Source organism: Oryctolagus cuniculus, chromosome 3 (genome assembly GCF_051225735.1).
Source record: "Oryctolagus cuniculus isolate XC-2025 breed Fujian yellow rabbit chromosome 3, ASM5122573v1, whole genome shotgun sequence".
In the NCBI taxonomy this organism is placed as follows: Eukaryota; Metazoa; Chordata; class Mammalia; order Lagomorpha; family Leporidae; genus Oryctolagus; species Oryctolagus cuniculus.
In genome coordinates this window covers 121147332-121173243 of record NC_142869.1, presented here as the reverse complement: position 1 = coordinate 121173243, position 25912 = coordinate 121147332, and the positions used below count along the sequence as shown (strand labels likewise).

The 25912-nt window shown below is 40.2% G+C and overlaps 2 protein-coding genes across 9 annotated transcripts in view; one reads left to right on the top strand and one right to left on the bottom strand.

Annotated features, from left to right (window-relative positions):
- WDR33 (WD repeat domain 33) overlaps positions 1–25912 on the bottom strand; it is a 116923-nt gene that overhangs the window by 52220 nt on the left and 38791 nt on the right. For all 8 annotated transcript variants that reach the window (XM_008258434.5, XM_002712200.6, XM_008258435.5 and 5 more), the window contains 6 exons: positions 18159–18385; positions 16062–16130; positions 13265–13369; positions 10355–10450; positions 10023–10174; positions 8291–8388 (listed from right to left, as the gene is read on the bottom strand). In XM_008258434.5, the coding sequence (XP_008256656.1) occupies positions 8291–8388; positions 10023–10174; positions 10355–10450; positions 13265–13369; positions 16062–16130; positions 18159–18362 (724 nt within the window). In that variant the 5' untranslated portion in view covers positions 18363–18385. The remainder of the gene's footprint in view (positions 1–8290; positions 8389–10022; positions 10175–10354; positions 10451–13264; positions 13370–16061; positions 16131–18158; positions 18386–25912) is intronic.
- LOC100341005 (histone H3.3A-like) lies at positions 24704–25252 on the top strand. Its single transcript, XM_002712213.6, has one exon. It carries the CDS (start codon positions 24820–24822, stop codon positions 25228–25230), a length of 411 nt encoding a protein of 136 aa, XP_002712259.1. The 5' UTR covers positions 24704–24819; the 3' UTR covers positions 25231–25252.

Genomic DNA, 25912 nt, shown 5'->3' with positions numbered 1-25912 from the left:
ACCCTTGGCCACAATGAGCAATCATTATTTACTTTGATAATTATTAAGCTCATCTAACATTAATGCAGAATCTTAAATGCTTCTATGAGGCAAATTCTAAGTTCATACCTGTTGAAGTTTTCTACAACTGAAAACACTAGAAAAACAAAACTTTGTTTAAACAAGTGGTAATATTTATGAACTACGTATAAAAACAAAACAAAAAAACCTATATGTTCTACTGTAAAAACTAACCACCACAGCTGAAAAACATTTTAAATGATAAAAATAAAATTCAGTCAGCTCTCTATATATGTGGGTTCTAGCTCTGTGGATTCAACCAACCATGGGTCAAAAATATTTTTTATTTTAAATAGTGGCTGGCCTTTCTTCTGGGGCCAGCGCTGTGACATAATAGGTTAAGTCTCCGCCTGCATTGTTGGCATTCCACATGGGCAACAGTCTCAGTTCTGGCTGCTCCTCTTCCAATCCAGCTCCCTGCTGTTGGCCTGGGAAAGCAGTGGAAGATGGCTCAAGTGTTTGGACCCCTGTACCCATGTGAGACCTGGAAGAAGCCCCTGGCTCCTGGCTTTGGACTGGCCCAACTCCGGCCATTATGGACATCTGCGGAGTGAAGTAGTGGGTGGAAGACCATTCTCTCTAACTCTGTCTCTCAAATTAATAAGATTAAAAAAATGTACTAAGCACACACAAATGTTTGTCATCATTCCCTAGAGAATACAGTACAATTATTTCCATAGTATTGATACTGTATTAGGTATTATTAATTTAAAGATCATTTATAATATACAGGAGGATAAGCACAGGTTACATGTAACGACTACACCATTTTATTTCAGGTATTTGAGTATCCACAGATTTTGGAATTCTTGGGGCTCCTAAAACCTATATACCCCTACCCTATCAGTGATACTGTACAATTGCACAATTCTGAAATAATCATGTTTGTCCTTAAACAGGCCAGAGATATGAAAACAGGCTCTGAAACTAGCATTGGAAAACGCATAACTGACCACCTTATGTACAGGCACTAGTAAAAGTCTTCTTGTGAATTAACTCATTTAATTCTCAGAGTAACTCAATAAGGTCAGTGTTATCATGAATCTCTACTGAACAGATTAGGACAGAGATACACTACAGTGACTTGTACATGTCACAAAGCTGCTGAAGATTAAAACTATTAAATAACATCCAGGTTCTACAGACTGTGTTTGTAATCAGGTGCAATGCTGTTCCTATATTAACTTCCATGGTGTTCACTTTAGTAGCAGGAAACTAGCAGATGGATCAAATCAGAAAGATTAAAAATATCATAGTATTTTCAAAAGAACAGGAGGAAAATTAATGAAAGAAAATTAGTGACTCTATACCATAGAGGATGAGATAACAGAAATCAGAAACCCACAAAATAAATTTGAAGAAGAGCAGAGATAAAGGAAAATTCATTTAATAAAAATATCTTCAGTGTAATAAGCTCTTTAGGTGGTTACTGATAACAATAGAATTTACAAAATACTGTTTAAAAAATATTCAAAGCCTAAACAAACTAACCAAAGCTAAAGTGGAAAACGGGCATGAAGAAATCTTTGGAGTGCTCAAAATACTCTTTAACTAGAGGTAGCTAGCTGAGCTAATAAGCAAGCAAAAACACAATGCAGCATAGCACAGCAAAAACAGCACTGCAGCATTTAAGATTTGTGTGCTTCTCTATATATTTATACGTATAAATAATTTAAACACATATGTATTTTTAAACATAAGGTAGATTTTGAGGCTCTATTTCATGACCTCAAATAGAATTAATAACATTTTCTAATATCTCAACAGAAGGCAACATCTCCTTATGAAATATAACTTGTCCACTTAATACTTTGCCCACTGCTTGACTTAGACTTTTGCATCTCTCTAAAACACAAAACTATAACTAAAACACAAACTAGGTTAAATATTATTAAATCCAACCATCCATCTGCAAAGAGAATATCATTCATAATCTCCCTGGTAGGTTGGAAGGTAACTGTGGCACTATTTCAGCCATCAGAAGCCCAAATGCTCACACAACAGTCCATTCTCTTACCTTTCAACAGGATAACATTTCTATAATCTAATCCAAACACAGCATCCTATACTTTCCCACACCTTATAGTCTAGGGATCTGTACAAAATAACCCCACCTTACTTACATAGAAAATTCATTATATTTTTGTAAATGACTGTAACCTTTTGACCAGGCTAAATACTAAACTCCCCTTTACTGTTCTCATGATATTCAGATCTCTTCCATTCTCATCAACAGCTCTCAAAAGTGAAGCATCACCACTCTGAGTATTTCTGTAAATAGGGAAAACGCCTCAAGCATTCACACATCAACCATTTAAAAAATCCAAGACTGGAATGAATATCTAGCATAGCAGTGAAGATGCCCTTTGGATCACCTGTGTCCCATATCAGAGTGCCTGGGTTCCAGTCTAGACCCCATTCCCATCTAACTTCCTAATGATGTGCACCCTGGGAGGCAACAGGTGCTAACTCAAGTAGCTGGGGTCCTGCCACCCACAGGGGAGACCTGAATTGAGCTCCCATTTCCTAGCTTTGGCCTGGAAAGCCTCAGCCATCGTGGGCTTGCAGATGAGTGATTTTTTTTTTATTTTTATTTTTTTTTGCAGAGGAGTGGGGTGAGGAGAACAGCAAGTTAAGCTGTCTCTTCCAACACCAGCATCCCATATTCAAGTGCCAATTCAACACCCATCTGCTTCACTTCTAATCCAGTTTATTGCCAATGCCAAATGGGAAGGTAAGGGAAGATGGTCCAAGTGCTTGAGCCCCTGCCACCCATGTGACAGACCAGAGACAGAACAAAGCTTAGGGGCCAACACAATGGCTCAGTTGGTTAATCCTCTGCCTGCAGCGCCAGCATCCCATATGGGCACCGGGTTCTAGTCCCATTTGCTCCTCTTCCAGTCCAGCTCTCTGCTGTGGCCCAGGAGGGCAGTGGAAGATGGCCCAAGTGTTTGGGCTCCTGCACCCGCAAGGGAAACCAGGAAGCAGCATCTGACTCCTGGCTTCGGATGGGCGCAGCGCCAGCCGTAGCGGCTATTTGGGGAGTGAACCAACGGAAGGAAGACCTTTCTCTCTGTCTTCATCTCTCACTGTCTATAACTCTACAAGAAAGAAAGATAGACAGAAAGAAGGAAGCTTAGCGTAAATATATTAACTCCTGTAAAAATATGAACGTACCATATAAATATTTCAGCACCTTACTATACTAGTATTCCCTCCTATAATATAACCAGATAATTATGTCAGGGAACCTACCATAAGCTTATGTGATCTGGTCTTTTCAGGACAGAAGAGAGCCTTAAGCTCTTTCTCAAAATAACCACAGATACAGAAAACAACATCAGCATGTAAAATGGGTTCATACAGTCATTTGGATGACAAAATGGGAGGAGTTTTAAGTACTTTTAATATTAAAGCATATTGTGTCAGTGGAAATTGTTATTCTGCTATAAGCTGCTGTTTTTGTTTTGGAAAGAAGACTAGATTTTGTGAAACGTTTTGTAAAACCTTGTACAAATAAATCAGGTCCACTGTTATAAACTATGTAGTCTGGGGCTGGTGCTGTGGCACAGTGGGTTAAAGCCCTGGCCTGCAGTGCCAGCATCCCATATGGGCACCGGTTCTAGCCCCAGCTGCTCCTCTTCAGATCCAGCTCTCTGCTGTGGCCTGGGAAAGCAGAAGATGGCCCAAGTTCTTGGGTCCCTGCACCCAAGTGGGAGACCCAGAAGAAGCTCCTGGCTCCTGGCTTCGGATCGGTGCAACTCCAGCCACTGCGGCTATCTGGGGAGTGAACCAGCAGATGGAAGACCTCTCTCTGTCTCTAACTCTCTGTGTAACTCTGTCTTTCAAATAAATAAAATAAATCTTTTAAAAAATAAAAGTAAAAAAACTATGTAGTCTGTCAGCATTACTTTACTAAGTAAAATTATTTCCATCAACATGCATTAAGAGTTTTTCAGACTCTTCAGATTTTGTAAACTGTCTTTATCCACCTCAAAAACACATTGCTGAACCAAATATCTGGATGGAGGAGGAGTTACTTCACTCTGTAAAAATCTCAGATGTAATCACCAAGGAGGGAAATAGAAACTTATCAAAAGTACTAATAATACTCTTTCTCTTAAGCTGTTCAATGAGTACTTAGGCCCTCATTTCCTCTAAGTGTTACACTTTAAAACTGAAAACAGACTACTTCCTGAATAAGCTTCAGTGTAACTCTTTATTATGTTCATGCTCTGTATGACCTGGTACGTACCTTATAATAACCCATTTGCAGTTTCAACTGTTGATTGTGTTTAAAAAAAAGTTTTGCTAAATGTATGTTACAGTCAAAACATTTAATATATACAGTTTTAAAGAAGAATGCATTTAAATCATGAATATCTAAATTAGTTCCTTCTACTCATACCCTTGTCCTCCTCTCAAAAATCTTTACCTCACAGTTCTGTCAATACAGCTCAGGAAGACGCTGCTAAATCCTTACTGACATTTCTTTTACATAGTGATCAGGGTCGGCATTGTGGAGCAGATTAAGCCACTGCTTGAGACACCAGCATCCCATGTCAGAAGCTGATCTGAATCTCAGCTGCTCCACTTCAATCCAGTTCCCAGCTAATACACTGGTGCTTGGCCCCTTGCCATCCATATGGGATAATCTAATGGAGTTGCGGGATCCTGGCTTTGGCTTGGACCAGCCCCAGCCATTATGGCCTTTAGGAATTGAACCAGTGGATGAAAGATCTTTCTTATCTCCTTCTGCCTTTCAAATAAATAAATCTTTCAAATAGGTAAATAAATCGTTTAGTGGTTAAAAGCATAAAATCTGTAGCCAAACAACCTGGGTTCAAATCCTACCCCACCACTAAAACCTGTAGGACTTCTGACAGATTTATTTAATTTTTGGTGTCTTGGTTTCCTTACTTCAAAAAAGGGCACCAATCAGTTCTTATCTCATAGGGTTACTGGGAATATTAAACGAAGTACTAGCTGGCGCCGCAGCTCAATAGGCTAATCCTCCACCTAGCGGCGCCGGCACACCAGATTCTAGTCCCGGTTGGGGTGCCGGATTCTGTCCTGGTTGCTCAAGTGCTTGGGCCCTGCACCCACATGGGAGACCAGGAGGAAGCACCTGGTTCTTGGCTTTGGATCGGCGCAGTGCGCCAGCCGCAGCAGCCATTTGGGGGATGAACCAATGGAAGGAAGACCTTTCTCTGTCTCTCTCTCTCTCGCTGTCTAACTCTGCCTGTCAAGAAAAAAAAAAAAAAAAAAAAAAAAAAGCTCTGGAAATTACAGCTGTCTAAAACTGAAAAGGGGAACCTCACGAGGCAGTGAATATTCCATTACTGAAAATCTCTGTGAGTAGAAGATTAAGGAATGACACAGAAAAGATAAGCATTTGACAATAATCACAAACTTCCCTTAATTAGAATGTTCCTGGATTATATTAATAGTTAAGCTTGAAAGTGATAGCTTAATTGTATAACACATAATAATTCAAAGAAGTAATAAGCCTGCTTGTTGGTTAATATACGGTCTATACGAATAACAGGAACATCACCATTAATACAGACCAAGTGACATAGCAGAGAGTTAAAGCTTGTTATCCCTATTTGTTTGAATTTGTGATCTAATTTTCTCTCTCCAGGTAGAGCTGAATTAAGTTCACTTCAAGTTTTATTTGAAGATTCTCACATCATCCCTGATAGATTCACCATTCCCATGACCCTCAACCCATCAAGTAGAGGTGTGAGAAATTTCTTAAGATTTATAAAATTTAGAAAAGTGAGAGATGACAAAAAGGGATCACAGACTCACTATCGAACTACTGCTTCAGTTGTATAATTAACTTAGTTTAACAGATTCACCTCAGATACTCATTGAGGTACTAAGAAAAATGATAGTTAAGTACTTGTTTTAAAGAAATCAAGACATAAACTAGAACACAAAGCCAAAAGTACATGAAGGGTCATTATACTTTTGTGCATGTTTGAAATTTCCTAAAATAAAGAGTCCTCATATAAAAAAGAAAACAATTCAATTAACTGACATGAGTATGGTGTATTTTTAAGTCACATTACCTATTCTTCAAGAAGTAATGATTCAGCATCTACTTAACTTTATCTAAATTAACCATGACTCAAATCTGAAAATAGTTGATGGCTAGTTACTTCCCAAACACTCTAAAAACTTAAGCACAATTTGCAAAGAGCTTCATTACCAAAACCAAAGAACAACACTTCCTTAGTGGAATTTTAAAAATGGTATCATACAGCAGATTTTCTTCTTTTGCTTACCCAAACTGCAGTGGTTTTTTATCAAACTTCAGGTAGCATAATCTACTGTCAAACTGTTTTGCACCTCAAAATCCCATCTAATGAATAAAGCTATTTTCTAATATATTATTTTCTATTATATTTCTAAGCATTTTCAAAGCTTACAAAAACGTTGTTTATCATATCCATGTTTAAGTGCTAGGAATTCTAATAGTGATGAAAATATACATTAGTGTATCAAAAAGGCTGGGAATCAGGTGATAAGATGCCACTCCTGGCTGTGAACCTGTATTACTTTGAACACATCACTTGAGAATTCCGGGTCATAGTGCACACTCAAAAGAGAACTCAGACTAGATGACTGAAAGGACTGCTTCTCATTCTAGAGTTGTACAATATTCCAAACTTCATAGCAAGTACATTCCCTCAATATGTGAGGTACTATGTTCTTATGCTTAGTCATAATGCATCGTGGAGGAACCTAACAAAATGTGCATAGCAGGAAATGCTTAAGCAAATGTCATCACAGATACTGGCTACAGAAATGGGGGTTAAATGGTTAAATAAGGGTTCAAGTATCTCAAGTCTTTCCTTGGCTAGAAGTATCAACATTATATGCTATAAATGAAGCTCTGAAAATTAAGAGAAACTTACAAATCCACCACGACAACTAACTCTGCTGATTCTTGAAAAGAAAGAGAAATCGCTGAATAATTTTTGGACACCCAGTATATGTAGTAACCATTCTCCCGCCCTGCATTTATGTGTCAGAGGAAGATGATACCTTTGTGGGACACGGGAATCAACCATATGAAGTAGAATGTATTGTTTATTTATACCAGTTTAGGTTCAAATGAAGCATTTGAGAATATTACATTCCTAGGGAATAATAATCTAATGATTTTTAGTTAGAAGCATACATGTTTTTGTTGTAATGTCTGTATTGCAAATGTATATCACACAGTTAATTCCCTAACACTACTACATTCACAAAAATGGCACTGGTGAACTGTTTAATATTTCATCAGCTCCACTTTATAAAGTCCAATATCTCATCTGATAATCTTGTTCAATAATTCAAGAGAAAATATGGATTTCCTTTGCAGGATAGGAGTATTCAGGTTTATTTATCATTATGAAGAGAAGAAAAGTAAAGAAGCCTTCACAAGCCTACTAACAAGATGGCCATGTAGTACAAATGTGGTATACCGAAAAACGAACTGCTATTAGTAACAGAAGTATAGCTATTGGGGCCAGCTCTATGGTGTAGCAAGTAAAACTGCCGCCTGCAGCACTGGCATCCCATATGGGCACCTGCCAGTTCAAGTCCCAGCTGCTTCACTTCCCATCCAGCTCCCTGCTGATGGGCCTGGAAAAGCAGCAGAAGATGGCCCAAGTGCTTGGGCCCCTGCACCTAAGTGGGAGACCCCGATGAAGCTCCCAGATCCTGGTTCCTGGCTTCTACCTGGCCCAGCCCTAGCTGGTTATAGCCATAGTGGATGGAAGACTTTTCTTTCTCTTTCTCTCTGCTCTGTAACTCTTTCATATAAACAAATCATAGCCACTGAAACATGGATCTTGTCAATTAATTCATAATGTAAAATGTGACCTATCTAAACAGAATAATATTGTTGTGTTGGGGAAAGGCATCATGGGTACAAGGCAGGAAAGGAATAGAACCCTAAAAGATGCATACAGATAAGCAAGTGAAAGGGGAAAGGGAGCTCTTGTATTTAATAGACATTTGAAAGAACTCAATATTAGTAGTAAAAAGCTACAACATTGAGTGAACCAGGGGAAGAGAGTTTTGGTTTCTTTAAGGAGCCTGGCTGGAATGTTGTATGTATAAAAAAATAAATCAAATGGAGATGTAAGCCAGCATTTGTGGTGTTGTGATGATTTAATCACAAGTGCCTTCCCTATTTAAATATTCCAATCAGTACCGTTAGTACACATACCTCGGAGAATTCTTTCCTCATGGCAACGAAGAAAGTCCCAGATTCTAACAGTGCCGTCATCAGAGCATGTAGCAAATTTATTATCCGTGGGTGAGAAACTGTTACATGAAGACACACAGCAGGGGAAAGAAGTCAGCATTTAACAGATATCTGAGCTTCTCAGACAGGGAAAAACAAAAACACTGTGCTGCATTATAACCAGGAGAGGGAAGTATACAGTGAAGAAGCCCTTAAAGAGAATGCTGTGAGCTAACATCAAAAGAAGACTTCAAGAGAGTGGCTGTTTCTTAGTTTTCGATCACTGACAGTCAGAACAAGTGTATTATTAGTACTAATGCTGCCCACGCTCCTCTCAGCATAGTATTTCCTATCACACCTGCAAAACACATGGAGCTGACAAAATACTGAAGCTAAATGAATTCTATTTTTGTAACGTTCCTGTTGCCTGTAAATCACACAGGAATACTCCTCAAAAGATTAGCATCAGCTTCTGCCTCAGATATTTTATAAAATGAGCTGAAAATGCTATACATTCTTACATTCAATGGTTTCTCATGTATTCAATAGGTCTGTGGAAAACTTTCACTCCTTCCTGGCAATCTATCCAGTAAGTATTATACCTTTTGAGGAAAACTTTATAATAGAGACACTCAGATTTGAGTTTAAAGGCAAAGAATCTGCTGAAATAGGGGGGTGCCTGTTTCTTCTCAGTAGTGAAAGGTCATCAAGTTTCTCAACTAACTGTTAAGAACTGCCCTGAACTTCTGGATCCTACAAATAAGAAAGGACCAACTATGAAAACTCAATATATGCACAAGGCACTAAAGCACAGTCTGTAAGAAAAAGCAAGCATGCTTATCCAACAATTTCTTTAAGACTCTCAAAGTAGAAACAGGTGACTGCAGTGGATGGTGTTTCTCTAAAGATGTCAACCTCCTCCCACAAGTGGTGGCAAAAACCTTACAGAATGCTGTTTAGCTTTATTCTGAGGCTGTGGCCATTTTCAGGCTTGTTGATGAGCTTCTTTCTTCACTTTTACTACACATATCTCATTGATATGCAAAAATATACAACTCACTGAAAATATACATTTGTATAGCTGATGTTATTAACAGTGAATCAGAAGAAAAGTTCTAGAGTCGTCTTGCCCATGGTCTGCTTACAGCTGCAAAGCTTGAAGAACCCATTCATTAATCCGTTAATGTTTGCCACATCCAGAGAGTTATCTGTGAGGGTTTTAAGTCCTATACTTTCCTTCTGAAGTCGTGGCATAATCAAGCCAACCAGGTCTTCACTTAAGCCTTTTTTTTTTCCTTGTATTCTGTGTGAATTCTGAAGGTGTTTTCTGTAGGCTTTAGTTTTTATTCAGTTGTATAATTAAAGACTGAATTCTTTATTTGGAATGAAATATTCTTGTCTTACACAGAAGGTAATAAAAAGGAGCAATGTATACACATCATTAACCATCAATGAAAAGAGAAAACCAGTGCAAAATGCGGCAGACAATACATCTCTAACATATTGTAAAGGCTGAAACCAGGACAACACTACTTCAGAAAGATGCCAGCAAAATGGTGAATGTGTGAAAACAAAGAAAAATATTGTGTGCATAGGGTGCAGAAAGTTTCCCAGAATCTGACAGAGCCCATGCATCTCTGCACCCAGAATACACTTAGAGAATAATTTAACCATGACAATAGGGACTACAGAAAATGGTATATTGTGTATAAACCTGGCCTCTCTAATCGCCTCCTTATGTGCCTGGAACATCTTGACGTTGTTCATGTTCGACTGCCAATATTTCACATATCCTCCGTGGTCTGCTGTCAGCATCCACATGTCATTATGTGACCAAGTCATGGCCCTCACTGGGCTATCATGAGCCTGTGAACACAGAAAACACTTGTAAGGGAATACTTCAAAGAATGGGTGAAAGCCTTTACAGGGCCGAGTGTTGAGGTGGCAATGTGTCATTCAATTGTGTACTTAAGAATGCCCATAAGCAACCCCATCTCAAGTTCTGTACCGTAGCCCAAGACTGTGTCAACTAGTGATTACTGGTACCTGTAATATTGTTTCAAAGTTGAAAGTGAGTCCGTTCCACAAGGTGAACTCTCCACTGGAAGCTCCAGTGACCAATCGTCTTCCTTCTGGAGTCCACTGGGGGAGAAAAAAAGGCACATTACATGAGGGTACAAATCCTCCAATTTCAGTAACATTGAAAACACCCGAGAAAATTTCTATTTATAAAATATCAAATAATCAACATTAAATGGATAACACTGACTTTCAAAAAAGTATAGCTCAACTTTATAAGTACTTTGTCAGAAAAGAATTTCTATTCACATAGTACAGGAATTAAAAATAGTGTTATGAGTATACACACTTTCCCACTAACTCCACACTAAATTACACTTACCTGTGCACTCTAAAGAGTACATTCACACTATGCAAAGATCTCATTTTTCTCATTTTTCAGTCACCAGAAAAATGCAAAGACTGAATGAAGAATTTGATGTCTTACTACTGATAGCAGATTCAGGCAGAAAAGTTATAAACAGGATAACAATCAGCACCAACTTAAGGACATCAAGGTCATCACACTTACAGGCAAAACATACTTAAAAGTATTTTAAGCTTTCCTTGATTCACAGTACCAAGGAGAAACAAGTCTTATGCTGATCTACTCTCAAAAGAAAACACAAGAATCCTGTCTAATTAACATTACATCAATATGTTCATATCACAATTTGCATACTGGAGGGAATCTGTGACAGTGTATTACTGTAGTAATACTGTAATACACTGGTCAATACAAAATATTGTTTCATTTTCCTTAGAAGATAGAAATATACAAAATGTCAACAGAACAATCTTCTTTTCCAAAATAAAAACTGTGACAAGGAACTAAAACATTAAAAATGTGCTTTTAAGAACTGCTGGACAGTATATAAAGAATATTTAGTAAATTACAGACATACATGTAATTGTTTTAATGACTGCCCTGTGAGGGTTTCAATTACTCTGAATAAAAGACACCTGCCTTCCTCGTTTCTGTAATCAGCTACAGATCTCAACCCAATCAACACTGCAAGCAACCAAACTGTAGACACAGAACCCACATTATTTCTTAACATCTTTGATTTTGGACTGTCTCCAACTTGTGTATATTTTTTACCTAAGACTTTAAAGCTTGATCCTCAAATGAAAAGGTTTACCTAATAATATTGATATGATACCCAGATTTTATTCATTTCAAAAAGGTTTTCTAATGCTAACATGATATTACAATTGGCTGCATACCATATTCCTTTGAACAGATTTCTTGACAAATAAAATTAGACTACACAGTGGTTGGTTCTACTCATACATTATTTCTTTTCTAGCTCTTCTATTGCCTTCAGCCTTTAAAGTAAATAAGAGGGCAAAGACTAACTGCAGCCATGTCCAAAGAGCTCCAGCTAGCACTTCTTCAAATCCCTCTCCATTCCCCCTGCTATCTCACCTCCTCAACATCAGATCTGCTGAGTTTGCTCATTTGACACTAATGTTTGCCATGACTGGTTTTCCTCTGTCCCATTTTTTTCAGCTGTCATTAATTCAACATTACTATGAACCACTCTTGATACTGCTAACCAACAAACACATTTTTAGTTAGGATGCAGAATGATCAAAACACAAAAATGACTTCACTGCAACCTATCAGAATAGTAACAGAATGCCTGAGTGACAGAGATAAGATTTTTTTTTTTATTGCATACCCCTGCAAATCTCAAATTTTGGAACCATGTGAATATACTATTTTAAAATTTTTCTTTTTCTTTTTTTTTTTTTGACAGGCAGAGTTAGACAGTGAGAGGGAGAGACAGAGAGAAACGTCTTCCTTCCATTGGTTCACTGCCAAAATGGCTGCTACAGCTGGCGCGCTGCAGGAGCCAGGTGCTTCCTCCCGGTCTCCCATGCGGGTGCAGGGGCCCAAGCACTTGGGACATCCTCCACTGCCCTCCCGGGCCACAGCAGAGAGCTGGACTGGAAGAGGAGCAACCGGGACAGAATCCAGCACCCCGACCGGGACTAGAACCTGGGGTCCCAGCACCACAGGTGGAGGATTAGCCTAGTGAGCCAGCCTAAAATTGTATTCTTAAAAATCTCAGTGAGGCCAGCGCTGTGGCATAGCAGGTAAAGCCGCCGCCTGCACTGCCGGCATCCCATGTGGGCACCGGTTCGAGTCCCAGCTGCTCCACTTCCAATCCAGCTCTCCGCTATGACCTGGGAAAGCAGCAGAAGATGGCCCAAGGCCTTGGGCCCCTGCACCCGCGTGGGAGACCTGGAGGAGGCTCCAGGCTCCTGGCTTCAGATCGGCATGCTCCGGCTGTTGTGGCCAACTGGGGAGTGAACCAGTGGATGGAAGACCTCTCTCTTTCTCTCTCTCTGCCTTTGCTTCAGTGTAACTCTTTCAAATAAAAATAATAAATATTTAAAAAAAAGATCTCATTGAAAAACTACTGAGTGTCTTCTATGTGCCTTTGTAGAGCAATCATAGCATACCAGTTCTTGCACTATTCTCAGAACTTTCCATTCACCTCAGAGTGCTGCCTTGCAAACAGTAGCAAAAACATTCCTATTCAAGGGCATGTCTGAGACCTCTGCAATGTATATCCATGTATTCAGAGATAATTCTATGGAAATTACAATACAAAGAAAAATAATCCAAAAGTTATATCTTAATAAAGGTAGATAAATTAGTGTTATTCCAAGGATAGGAAAGTATCACTATGTTCCAAAATCTGTATATATGAAATACATGAAATTTTTATACCTTAAAGTTTAAAATGAGTGGCATTCTGAAATAAAATTACTAAAAATAAACCATTATCTCAGGCATACATTTAAAATAATCCTTATTTTTTCTTTTTCTGTCAAATCTGCAGAATAACACAGGATTAATTTTTCCAAACAATATTCAATACTTACCCTTACAACAAATACTGGACACTTTACTTTATTTGTTGATGTCCGAACAAATTTTGTGGTTACAGCATTCATAGGATTATTCAACATTCCTATAGGGGGGACCAGCTGCACAAAAAAAGAAAATTGGGTTTTTAGAGCATCATATTACAAATAGGACAGAAACGAAGAAGGAGGCAAGATAATAATTTCAGCATGTGACGACAACTGGAGGCTATCTAAGACTTAAAAAAAATTATTAAAGGGGTGGGTGCTGTAGCGCAATGGGTTGAGCCATGGACTGCAATGCTGGCATCCTATATGGGCAACAGTTCAAGTTCCAGCTGTTCCATTTCTGATCTAGCTCCCTGTCGATGCACCTAGTAAAGTAGCACAAGATGGCCCAAGTCCCTGGCCCCTGCACCCATATGGGAGACCCAGAAGAAGCTCCTGGCCAATGCAGCTATTTGAGGAGTGAAGCAAAGAATGGAAGCTCTCTCTGTCTCTCACTCTCTTCCTGTAACTCTGCCTTTCAAATAAATAAATAAATATTTTTAAATGATTATAACAGATTAGAATTAGTCTCTATTAACTAAAATAAAAATACTAAGATACAAGAAAGTTAAATACACAATATAATAAACAAATAGCAAAAGCAAGTATAAGATTAAGTATCAGGTTTCCCAAGTTACCTCCCAAAGTCAACACAAACATGTTTATAATAAGCCAGATTTAAAGATTTATTTATTTGTTTGAAAGGCACAGTTACAGAGAGAGGGAGAGTCAAACGGAGAATTTGCTTGTGCACTCCGCAAATGACTACAATGACCAGGGCTTGGCGAGGATGAAGTCAGAAACCCAGAACTCCACCAGGGCCTCCTATGTGGGTGGCAGGGGCCCAAGTATTCGGGCCATCTTCTGCTGCTTTCTCAGGCAACTTAGTAGGGAGCTGAACCAAAAGTGTTATCAGCTGAGACTCGAACATACTCCCATATGTGATACTGTCATCACAGGCAGGAGCATAATTCATTGTAACACAATACTGGTCCTATAAGCCAAATTTAGAATTAACTTTCCTATTACAAGATTTTGAGGCTATTTAATCTTGTTGAACATTACATTAAGCCTTAAATCAAAAGACTTGGATTGAAAATCCAAATAATTCAATTAATTAAAAGAAAATTTTAAGCTGATATTTAAAATATATTTAATATATATTATATTTAATATATACTTTATATAAAATCTATATTAAATATATTTAATATGTTTATATATATTAAATCTATATATACTATATATTATATCTATATAGTATATAGATATATACTATATCTGTGCAGACTATGGGTTATATTTTAAATATAAACCATATTATATAACCATATAAATATAACATATAAACCATATAAATATAACATATTTAAAATATAACCCATAGTCTGCATAGATATAGTATATTATCCCTTTAGGAATGCTTTACTATGGGGCTGCCATTGTGGTATAGAAGGTTAAGCCTCAGCCTGCAATGTCAGCAACCCACATGAACACCAGCTGAAGTCTTGGCTGCTCCATTTCCAATCCAGCTACCTGGTTATGTGCCAGGGAAAACAACAGAAGATGGCCCAAGTTCTTGGGACCCTGCACCTACTTGGGAAACCCAGAAGCAGCTCCTGGCTCCTGACTTTGGCCTGGCCCAGCCCCAGCTAGTGTGGCCATTTAGGGAGTGAACCAGCAGATGGAAAACTCTCTACCTCTGCCTTTCAAATAAATACATCTTAAAAAAAAAAAAAAAAAAAAAAAAGCCAGCGCCACGGCTCACTAGGCTAATCCTCCACCTAGCAGCGCTGGCACACCGGGTTCTAGCCCGGGTCGGGGCACCGGATTCTGTCCCGGTTGCCCCTCTTCCAGGCCAGCTCTCTGCTGTGGCCCGGGAGTGCAGTGGAAGATGGCCCAAGTCCTTGGGCCCTGCACCCCATGGGAGACCAGGATAAGTACCTGGCTCCTGCCATCGGATCAGCGCGGTGCGCAGGCAACGGCGGCCATTGGAGGGCGAACCAACGACAAAGGAAGACCTTTCTCTCTGTCTCTCTCTCTCACTGTCCACTCTGCCTGTCAAAAAATAAAAAAATAAAAAATAAATAAATAAAAGGGGGAATGTTTATTTTAATCATAAAAATGTAAAAACAAGGGCAGGTATTTAGTCTAGTGGTTAAGATGTTAAGATGCCTGTGACCCACGTCAGAGTACCTGGGTTGGATTCTTGGCTCTGGCTGCAACTTCCTACTAATGCAGACCCTGGCAGACAACAGTAACTGGGTTCCAGCCACCCACATGGAAGACCTGGATGGAGTTCTAGTCCCACCACTATGGACATCTGGGAAGAAAACCAGTGGAAAACAGCTCTCTTTCTCTGTCTCTCAAATAAGTAAAATTTTACGAAGAAATAGGTGGCCATTTGGCCTAGTAAAGACTCCAGCATGCCATACAATAAACAGTATCTGAGTCTGATACTTGGCTCCAGCTTCAAACACCAGCCTTCTGCCAATGAAGACCCTGAAAGTGAGCAGTGATGACTCAAATAGCTAAGGCCTGCCATTAACATAGAAGACGTGGATTGAGTGCCTGGATCCTAGTTTCAACCACTGTGGGTACCTGGGGAGTAACTAGTGAGCAGGAATACCCTCCGATTCTCAAACACATAAAAATGGATTTTTTTTTTTAATTCAAAAATAAGACTTCAACTTGAGGTAATGTATTTTGAGGTTTAAACATCTAAGCAGGGAGGTTTTTATAAGCTAGAGTTTACAATTACACTTACATCATTATAATAGCCTGCATCAGGCTGAATTGCCCGCATATCTCTCTGGTCTCTTTGCCATATTCTATTCTGTTAAAAGAAAAAAGAAAAAAGATCAGTTAATGAATATATGATTTAACTATAGTCAATTTGAAACCGACATAACAAAAATGTTAGCTATATTAAATCAGTGGAACAGGATTCAAAAATGTTATTTTCTAGAATGTGGATAATAATGGGTATCCTAAAGTGATTTTCCCTCTTATCCTACTGACACTGCTTATAATTCCACTCCTTACGTAACTCACATAAACCCCTACCCACTCATCCAAGATGCTGTTGACTCCAAAACATTCTCAACAATCATCCCTTAATAAAAGCAAACACAGCTGGAGATGACAGACATTCCCAATTCCTCAAAAACCCTCAAGACAAATCAATTCTTCACCCTTGGCTTTCATATTTCCTCTAAAACTCCCCTAGTCTGGTTTCCCAACTCAAATTTCTGGAAAAGTCTAAATCTGTCTCTACTCTTAACTTTCTTTAGAATCAGGCCCAATATGCAAATAGGTCTTCAACTGCAGGTCTCAGTTAATGAAAAGTAGACAAATTTTCACAGGTCACAGCAACCCAAAACCCAGTAAACAGGGTAATGTTAATAATGAAATGTCGGGACTAGCGCTGTGGTATAGTTGGCTAAGCCTCCGCCTGCAGCACCAGCATCCCACATGGGTGCCAGTTTGTGTTCCAGCTGATACTTTTCCAATCCAGCTCTCACTAATACACCTGGGAAAGCAGTGGAAGATGGCCCAAGTGCTTGCAACTATGTGGGAGACCCGGAGGAAGCTCCTGGCTCCTGGCCTCAGATTGGCCCAGCTTCAGCTGTTGCAACCATTTGGGGAGTTAATGAGCAGATGGAAGACCTTTCTCTCTGTCTCTCCCTCTAACTCTGCCTCTCAAATATATAAATAAATAATAGATCTTTTAAAAAAAACAATGTCAGAGCTGGCACTGTAGCACAGCATGTAAAGCCGCCAACTGCAGTGCCAGCATCCCACATGGGCGCCGGTTTGAGTCCCAACTGCTCCACTTCCGATTCAGCTTTCTGCTATGGCCTGGGAATGCAGTAGAAGATGGTCCAAATGCTTGGGCCCCTGCAGCCGCATGGGAAACCTGGAAGAAACTCCTGGCTTCAGATCGGCTCAGCTCCAGCCATTGCAGCCATTTGGGGAGTGAACCAGTGGATGGAAGATCTCTCTGTCTCTACCTCTGCCTCTCTGTAACTCTGCCTTTCAAATAAATAAATAAATCTTAAAAAAAAAAAAAAAAAGTCAATCACAGAAATTATTTCTAAGAACCCAAAAACGAGAAACATTAAGCTGAGAAAGCTTTACAATACACACACAATGTGAGCTCAACAAGTGTTTTAAGATTGGCTAAGGGAATAAAGCACCAGAGCTATTTCTGATTTGTTTTGAATCTTTAAAACAAAGTCTATTTCTCAACTGTAGCCTAATAATTTTCAGATGCTTCATGCTCAAAGAAAACAAAAGAAAAAAGTACAACTAGGGGCTGGCACTGTGGTATAGTAGGCTGAATCTCTGCCTGAGCCACCAGCATCACACATGGACACCATTTCATGTCCTAGCAGCTCCTGTTCTGATCCAGCTCTCTCCACTGATGGCCTGGGAAAGCAGTGGAAGATGGCCCAAGTGCTTGTGCCCCTGTACCTTCGGGGGAGACCCAGGGGAAGCTCTTGGCTTCGGACTGGCTCAGCTCCAGCCATTGTGGCCATTAGTTCAGTGAACCAGTAGATGGAAGACCTCTCTCTTTATCTCCCTCTCTCTGTACGTAACTCTGCCTCTCAAATAAATAAATAAATCTTAACCAAAAAAAAAAAAAAAAAAAAAAAAAAAAAAAGAAAAGAAAAGAAAAGAAAGAAAGAAAAAGAAAAAAGTACTACTGATCTGAAGTCACCCTTAATGGCCTTGTATGAAATTTCACTTCATCACACTAATTCAAGAAACACAGCTGTACTTACTAACCAAAACTGAAAATATTTCTTTAAAAAATAAAGTATCAGAGTTTGATTACCTGATGCATATTCGTTGGACTTACCTCCAAATACTTAATTACAGAAGGGTTGTAGTCTATGGTTTTTCGGTTTACAGCTTTTCTCATTCGTTTTCCATCAAAGGTAAGTTGTTGCATTGCTTGCTGCTGTGCAAAATCAGGTCGCTTATAAAACAGTTGTCGAGGTGCTTGGTGCTGGAACCTTGGCATATGGAAAAAACGAGGAGGAGAACCAATTTCTGTGGCCATGGTGATGCTTTCCTTCTAAGACACTAGAATAAGAAAAAATACTTTCACTACAAGTATTAGCACTGCAACATTACTGGTAAACATTTTCAAATGAACTCTGATTTTTTATCCTTCCTTCCCATTTCTAATTTGTCTTGTTTCTACCTTTCGATCTAACTGCAAAATGAATTACAGGATTAATAAATGGCAAAGACCAGTTACACATTTGAAAAAAGCTAAATTAAAAAAAAAATAGTGTCAATAGGCATATTTGGTGTAAACCTCAGCTGACAGAAAAATATGTCTGTGTCTGAAGACAAGGAAGGTAGAATCACTGATAACTTCACACTTTCTGAAAGGAATTTTCATTTAAATGTTTGATAATTAAACTAATTTTTAAAGATTTATTTATTTATTTATTTGAAAGAATTACACAGAGAGAGAAGGAAAGGCGGCAGAGGCAGAGGCAGAGGCAGAGGGAGAGAGTCTTCCATGATGGTCCACTTCCCAAGTGGCCGCAATGGTTAGAGCTGCGCCAATCTGAAGCCAGGAGCCAGAAGCCTCCTCCGGGTCTCCCATGCGGGTGCAGGGGCCCAAGGCCTTGGGCCATCTTCCACTGCTTTCCGAGGCCACAGCAGAGAACCGGATCAGAAATGGAGCCGCCAGGACTCAAACCAGCACCCATATGGGATGCCGGCACTGCAGGCTTTACCTGCTGCGCTACAGAGTCGGCCCCCAAACTAGTTATTTTTAAGTTCATCTTAAGACTTTATATGAGTCACCAAAAATTCTTAAATTGTGACATTTGTCTTTAAATTTCTTATTATTGTGTAGAAAGAAAAATAAATTATCCTATTTCAATCTATAATGAACCAAAAAGCACATATCTATATCAGGAGCCAAATAACTACTATAGAAACTCCTCTCTCAAAATGTTTATTTACAAAGGGAACATTAAGCTAACATCTGAAGAGAAAGATATTAAACCTTACAGTTTTTCAACTTCCATGTTCTACATCTAAACTTACATGCCAATAACACAAATATGCATGGTTTTAAAACAAATTTGTAAGCATGTTTTTAAAATCTGACCACCAAAAACGCATGAAGGATTGAAATTAGAAACAAATCACAACAATTTTTGTTTCAAGAGCAGGAAAGGTTGCAGTCACCATTATTTTTCCCTTACCTCATTCTCAAAACACTAAATAAATGGCCTGAAAAGATTCACTATTTCCTTTGAATGAAAATGTCTTAGGACTACTTCATTCACCCTTGTCACTTTGGTTCTTCCTGAATAATATAATTACCAAAACAATAATGACAATAAGGGAAAAGGGGTAGAAGGAAAATCTTGCCGGCTCAATAGGCTAATCCTCCGCCTTGCGGCACCGGCACACCGGGTTCTAGTTCCGGTCGGGGCACCGGATTCTGTCCCGGTTGCCCCTCTTCCAGGCCAGCTCTCTGCTATGGCCCGGGAGTGCAGCTGAGGATGGCCCAAGTCCTAGGGCCCTGCACCCCATGGGAGACCAGGAGAAGCACCTGGCTCCTGCCATCGGATCAGCGCGGTGCACCGGCCACAGCGCACCGGCCGCAGCGGCCATTGGAGGGTGAACCAATGGCAAAAGGAAGACCTTTCTCTCTGTCTCTCTTTCTCACTGTCCACTCTGCCTGTCAAAAAAAAAAGGGGGGGGGGGGGATCTTGACCCTACTACACCAAAACTAAATAGTACAATAAAAATAAAATTGACACCTGATTTCCACTGCTCTGGAGCAATCTTGGAAGGTTCCTGACAAAATATTAACTTGTAATGAGATGACAAATATTGTTGTCTCTCAGAGTGGTGTGTGAATTAATTTGGAGTATACAAAATACACTAAGCTTTAAAAAGCAAAAGATTTGTTTATTTTGAAAGTCAGTTATAGGATGGGGGGCAGATATTCTACCAGCTGGTCCACTCCCCAGATGGCTCCAACAGCCAGGCTGCAGCCAGGAACACCATCGGGGTCTCCCACACAAGTGGCACTTGGGTCACTTTATGCTGCTTTTCCCAGACCATTAACAGGGAGCTGGATTGGAAGTAGAGCACCCAGGACTCAAACCAGCGACCATACAGGATGCCTGCATTGCAGGCAGCGGTTTAATCTACTATACCAGCTTCAGAACACACCATGCTTTTAGAAACAAATTTATTAATTGAAAGGCTGAGTGACAGAGACAAAGATCTTCCAGCTGCTGGTTCGTTCCTGAAATGCCCTGCAACAGCTGAGGTTAGGCCAGGGAGAAACCAGGAGCCAGGAACTCCATTCGGGTATCCTACTTGGTTGGCAGGAACTACTTGAGCCATCATCCACTGCTTTGCCAGGCACATTAACAAGAAACTGGATTGAAAACAGAGTAGCTGGAACTCAAACCAGCACTCCAATATGGGATGCAAATATCCCAAGCTATAGCTTAAACCCAGCACTGGCACTAAGCTTTTGAGTCAATGAGGCTGGTGGAAAAATCTGTTCACTAAGCTAACATGAATCCAACTAAGTCTCAACATCAGATTTAAATTAATAGCTTCAATTCAGATGTCTAGGTCAGTAATCCCAAAAGAATGATGCTTTGAAAAGTATAATGTAAAACTATTACTTTTTCATGTTACAACAAATTTCTAATTTTATTAGAATTAAATTATTTTAATAGTAGTTTCTTAATAGCAAATGTGAATAAAGAATTCTAAGCCTGGTGTCAGTGTTGTGTTATAGCAGGTAAAGCTGGCACCTGTGATCCCGGCATCTCAAGTGGGCACTGGTTGGAGTCCTGGATGCTCTACTTCTGATCCAGCTTCCTGCTAATGCACCTAGGAAAGCAGCAGAGGATAGCCCACCTGGGACCCAAAAGGAGCTCCCGGCTCCTGGTTTTGATGTGGCCCAGCACTAGCCATTATGGCCATTTGGGGAGTGAATCAGCAGATGGAAGTACATTCTCTTTCTCTCTCTCTCTCGTTCTCTTTGTAACTGTATCTTTCAAATAAATAAAAATAAATCTTTAAAAATTATTCAGCTTCTAAAAATAGAATTATTGGAAGTACTGAAAGAAATCACAACACGGATAAATATAGAAACCATCTGCTACGCAAAAGAAGTGAGACAAAAAAGTCACATATTATGATTCCATTTACATTAAAACTTCAGATTATGCTAATACACAGAGGCAGGTAAAATCAAGGATCATCTGTACAAAGATGAGGATGATAATCAAAGTCAAATGCAAGTGCCTGTGTTGTGGCATAGGGAGTTAAGCCATTTGCCTACAATGCCAGCATCCCATATGGATATCAATTTGAGTGTCCACTGTTTCACTTCCGGTCCAGCTCTCTGCTAATATGTCTGGGAAAGCAGCAGAAGTTGGCCCAAGTGCTTAGGCCCCTTCACCCACATGGGAGACCCAGATGAAGTTCATGGCTACTGACTTCAGCCTGATCCAGCACAGGCCATTGCAGCAATTTGGGGAATGAACCAGCAGATGAAGGTCGGTCAGTCGGTCGGTCGGTTGGTCTCTCTCTCTCTCTCTCCCTCCATTCAATAATTTTGCCTTTTGCATAAATAAATAGATAGAATCAAGGCCAGTGATAGTTAGATAGATATAGATAATTAATAAAATAAATAAATAAATGCAGGGCCAGCGCTGTGGCTCACTTGGTTAATCCTCCACCTACAGCGCCGGCACCCCACATGGGCACCGGGTTCGAGTCCCAGTTGCTCCTCTTCCAGTCCGGCTCTCTGCTGTGGCCCGGGAGGGCAGTGGAGGATGGCCCAAGTGCTTGGGCCCCTGCACCTGCATGGGAGACCAGGAGGAAGCACCTGGCCCCTGGCTTCGGATCGGCACAGCACCAGCCATAGCGGCCATTTAGGGAGTGAACCAATGGAAGGAAGACCTTTCTCTCTCTGTCTCTCTCTCTCTCTCACTGTCTATAACTCTACCTGTCAAATTAAAAAAAAAAAAAAAGTTTTGAGAAAAAAGAAATAAATGCACAAAAAGCAATCAGTGCTACTGTAACAGTCTTTTGAATAGTCCCATTGCTATATAGAGAAAAATATTTTCTAAAAGATTTAACAGAATAACAACAGAGGCAAACTGCTAAGTATAAAAACATACTTGAAACTGTGAATCCATCATTTTTTTTTCCTCTACACAAATCTCCAGTGTTTCAACCAACCATACGATTTTATCAAGGACCTAGTTTACATTATGTACCACATAAAGTACAGCATTCCAATTCACTAAATACCACAGTCTTCTGTCTTTGTGGTTCCTACTTTATCAGCTCTATCTATCTAAACAATCCATCTATCAGGAAAGAGAGCAACAGAGAAGCAAAGAAAAGAGGTCTGCCATTCACTGTTTTACTCCCCAACAGTTATAACAGCCAGGTCTGAGCCAGGCTGAAGCCAGGAGCTTCATCCCAGTCTCCCGCGTGGTGACAAGGGCCCAAATACATGAGCCATCATGTGTAGCTTTTCCACGCAGGAAGCTGGATCAGAACAGCCAGGATTCAAACCAGCACTCAGGTATGGGATGCCGGTGTCATAAGCACTATAATCTGTGCCTGGTCCCAACTACTCACAAAATAACTTCTTTTATAATAGCCACCTGATATTACATAAATGATAGTTGAAAAGTTAAAAAGTTAAAAGTGATAAAGAGAACCACTATTATCCTACTGTGGTATTTGTAAGTGACATATTAGAAATGACAACAGAAATTTTGGGAAGGGGCACTTGGTGCAGCAGTAAAGACACCACTTTGGACATCCACATCCTGTGTCTGGTTCAAGTCATGGCACCTCAGCTTTCAATTACACTTGTTGCTAAAGAGCACCATGGGAGGTAATTGGTGATAATTCAAGTTGCCGGGGCTCTTGACATCCACCTGCAACACCTAGTTTGAGTTCCTGGTTCCTGGCTGCCACCTGGCTCAGTTACCCATTTTTGTAGGCACTTGGGGAGTGAACAATCTCTATCTCAACTTTTCAAATATATAACTTTAAATTTAAAAATGTTTTAATATTAAATCATTTTCAAATATTGAGTATATTCGCCAATTAATGAGAAGCACTGTTTTTTACATTTTTGAAAGTCTTTTCTCTTATCTGCTTCTCCATCCAATCTGCTAAGAAATTTGGGTTATATGAGAAGTATTAAAAATATCTGCAAGGCCGCACCATGGCTTAGTGGGTAAAGCTGCTGCCTGCAGTGCCGGCATCCCCTGTGGGTGCCAGTTCATGTCTCAGCTACTCCACTTCTGATCCAGCTCTCTACTAATGTTCCTGGGAAAGCAGCAAAAGATGGCCCAAATACCCAGCCCCTGGACCCACATGGGAGACCCCGAAGAAACTCCTAGCTCCTGGTTTCTGATCCACCCAGCTCTGGCCATTGCAGCCATTTGGGGAGTGAACCAGCAGATGGAAGATCTCTCTCCCTTTCAAATAAATACATAAATCCTAGAAAAGAAAAGAAAAATATCTGGATGTTCAGATACATATTTTAACAACATTTTCAGATAATTGTGAATATTCTTTGATACTGCAATAAAACGTAACAAGTGCTAGTTTATTAAATAGTAATAATGTCATTTGAAATAACAACAGTAAGCTTTCTGTATTTACATTAAAATCCTGATTTTTAACTCATTCTGTTAAATACCATGACCAGGGGCCAGCGTTGTGGTGCAGTGGGTTAAAGCCACAGCCTGTAGCGCTAGCATCCCATATGGGTGCCGGTTCGAGTTCCAGCTGTCCCTCTGCCAATCCAGCTCCCTACTAATGCACCTGGGAAAGCAGTGGAGAATGGCCCAAGTCCTTGTGTCCCTGCACCCACATAGGAGACCCAGAAGTTTCTGATCAGCTCAGCTTTGTCCATTACGGTCATTTGGGAGTAAACCAACAGGTGGAAGACCTTTCTCTCTGTCTCTACCTCTCTAACTCTTTCAAATAAGTAAGTCTTTAAACACACACACAAACAGCCAGTGTTATGGGTTAAGTCACCACTTGCAATCCTGATATCTCATATCAGAGGGCCGGTTCGAGTTTTAGCTGCTCTGCTTCCCATCCAGCTGCCTGCTTATGTGCCTGGGAAGGCAGAATATGGACCAAATACTTGGGCCTCTGCCACCCAATTTGAGACCTGAACTGAGTTCCAGGCTCCTGGATTTGGTCAGGTACAATGGGGAGTAAACCAGCAGATGAAGATTCACCTATTTCTTTCTGTTTCACATACACACATACATACACTTAAAAAAAAAAAAAAAGCAGCACTGTGGCTGGATTATATGATTAGAGTAAGTTTAGTTTTGTAAGAAACTGTCGTTTCAATTGTGTTCGCAGCCGCCGCCGCCGCGCCGCCGTCGCTCTCTAACACCAGCGCCGCCTCTCGCTCACAGAGCTTCAGCAGAAGGAGAAGGGGGGTTAAGTAAGGAGGTCTTTATACCATGGCTCGTACAAAGCAGACTGCCCGCAAATCGACTGGTGGTAAAGCACCCAGGAAGCAACTGGCTACAAAAGCCGCTCGCAAGAGTGCGCCCTCTACTGGAGGGGTGAAGAAACCTCATCGTTACAGGCCCGGTACTGTGGCACTTCGTGAAATCAGACGTTATCAGAAGTCCACTGAGCTTCTGATTCGCAAACTCCCCTTCCAGCGTCTGGTGCGAGAAATCGCTCAGGACTTCAAAACAGATCTGCACTTCCAGAGCGCAGCTATTGGTGCTTTGCAGGAGGCAAGCGAGGCCTATCTGGCTGGCCTTTTTGAAGACACCAACCTGTGTGCTATCCATGCCAAACGTGTAACAATTATGCCAAAAGACATCCAGCTAGCACGCCGCATACGTGGAGAACGTGCTTAAGAATCCACTATGACGGGAAACATTTCATTCTCAAAATTTTTTTTTCTCTTCTTCCTGTTATTGGTAGTTCTGAACGTTAGATATTTTTCCCATGGGTCAAAAGGTACCTAAGTATATGATTGCGAGTGGAAAATAGGGGACAGAAATCAGGTATTGGCAGTTTTTCCATTTTCATTTGTGTGTGGATTTTTAATATAAATGCGGGGAAGTAAAGCATTAATGCAAGTCAAAATGTTTCAGTGAACAAGTTTCAGCAGTTCAACTTTATAACAATTATAAATAAACCTGTTAAATTTTTCTGGACAAAAAAAAAAAAAAAAGAAACTGTCAAAATTGCTGTACTATACTCCAAAGTGTTCTATTCTGTATTCACACCAACAATGAGTTGAGTGTTCCTGGACTCCATGGCTTTGACAGAATTTGGAATGGTCAGCACTTTAGATTTTAATCATTCTTTTTTTTTTTTTTTTAATTTTTTTATTTTTGACAGGCAGAGTGGACAGTGAGAAAGAAAGACAGAGAGAAAGGTCTTCCTTTTGCCGTTGGTTCACCCTCCAATGGCCACCGCGGCCAGCGCATCGCGCTGATCTGAAGCCAGGAGCCAGGTGCTTCTCCTGGTCTCCCATGCGGGTGCAGGGCCCTAGGACTTGGGCCATCCTCCACTGCACTCCTGGGCCATAGC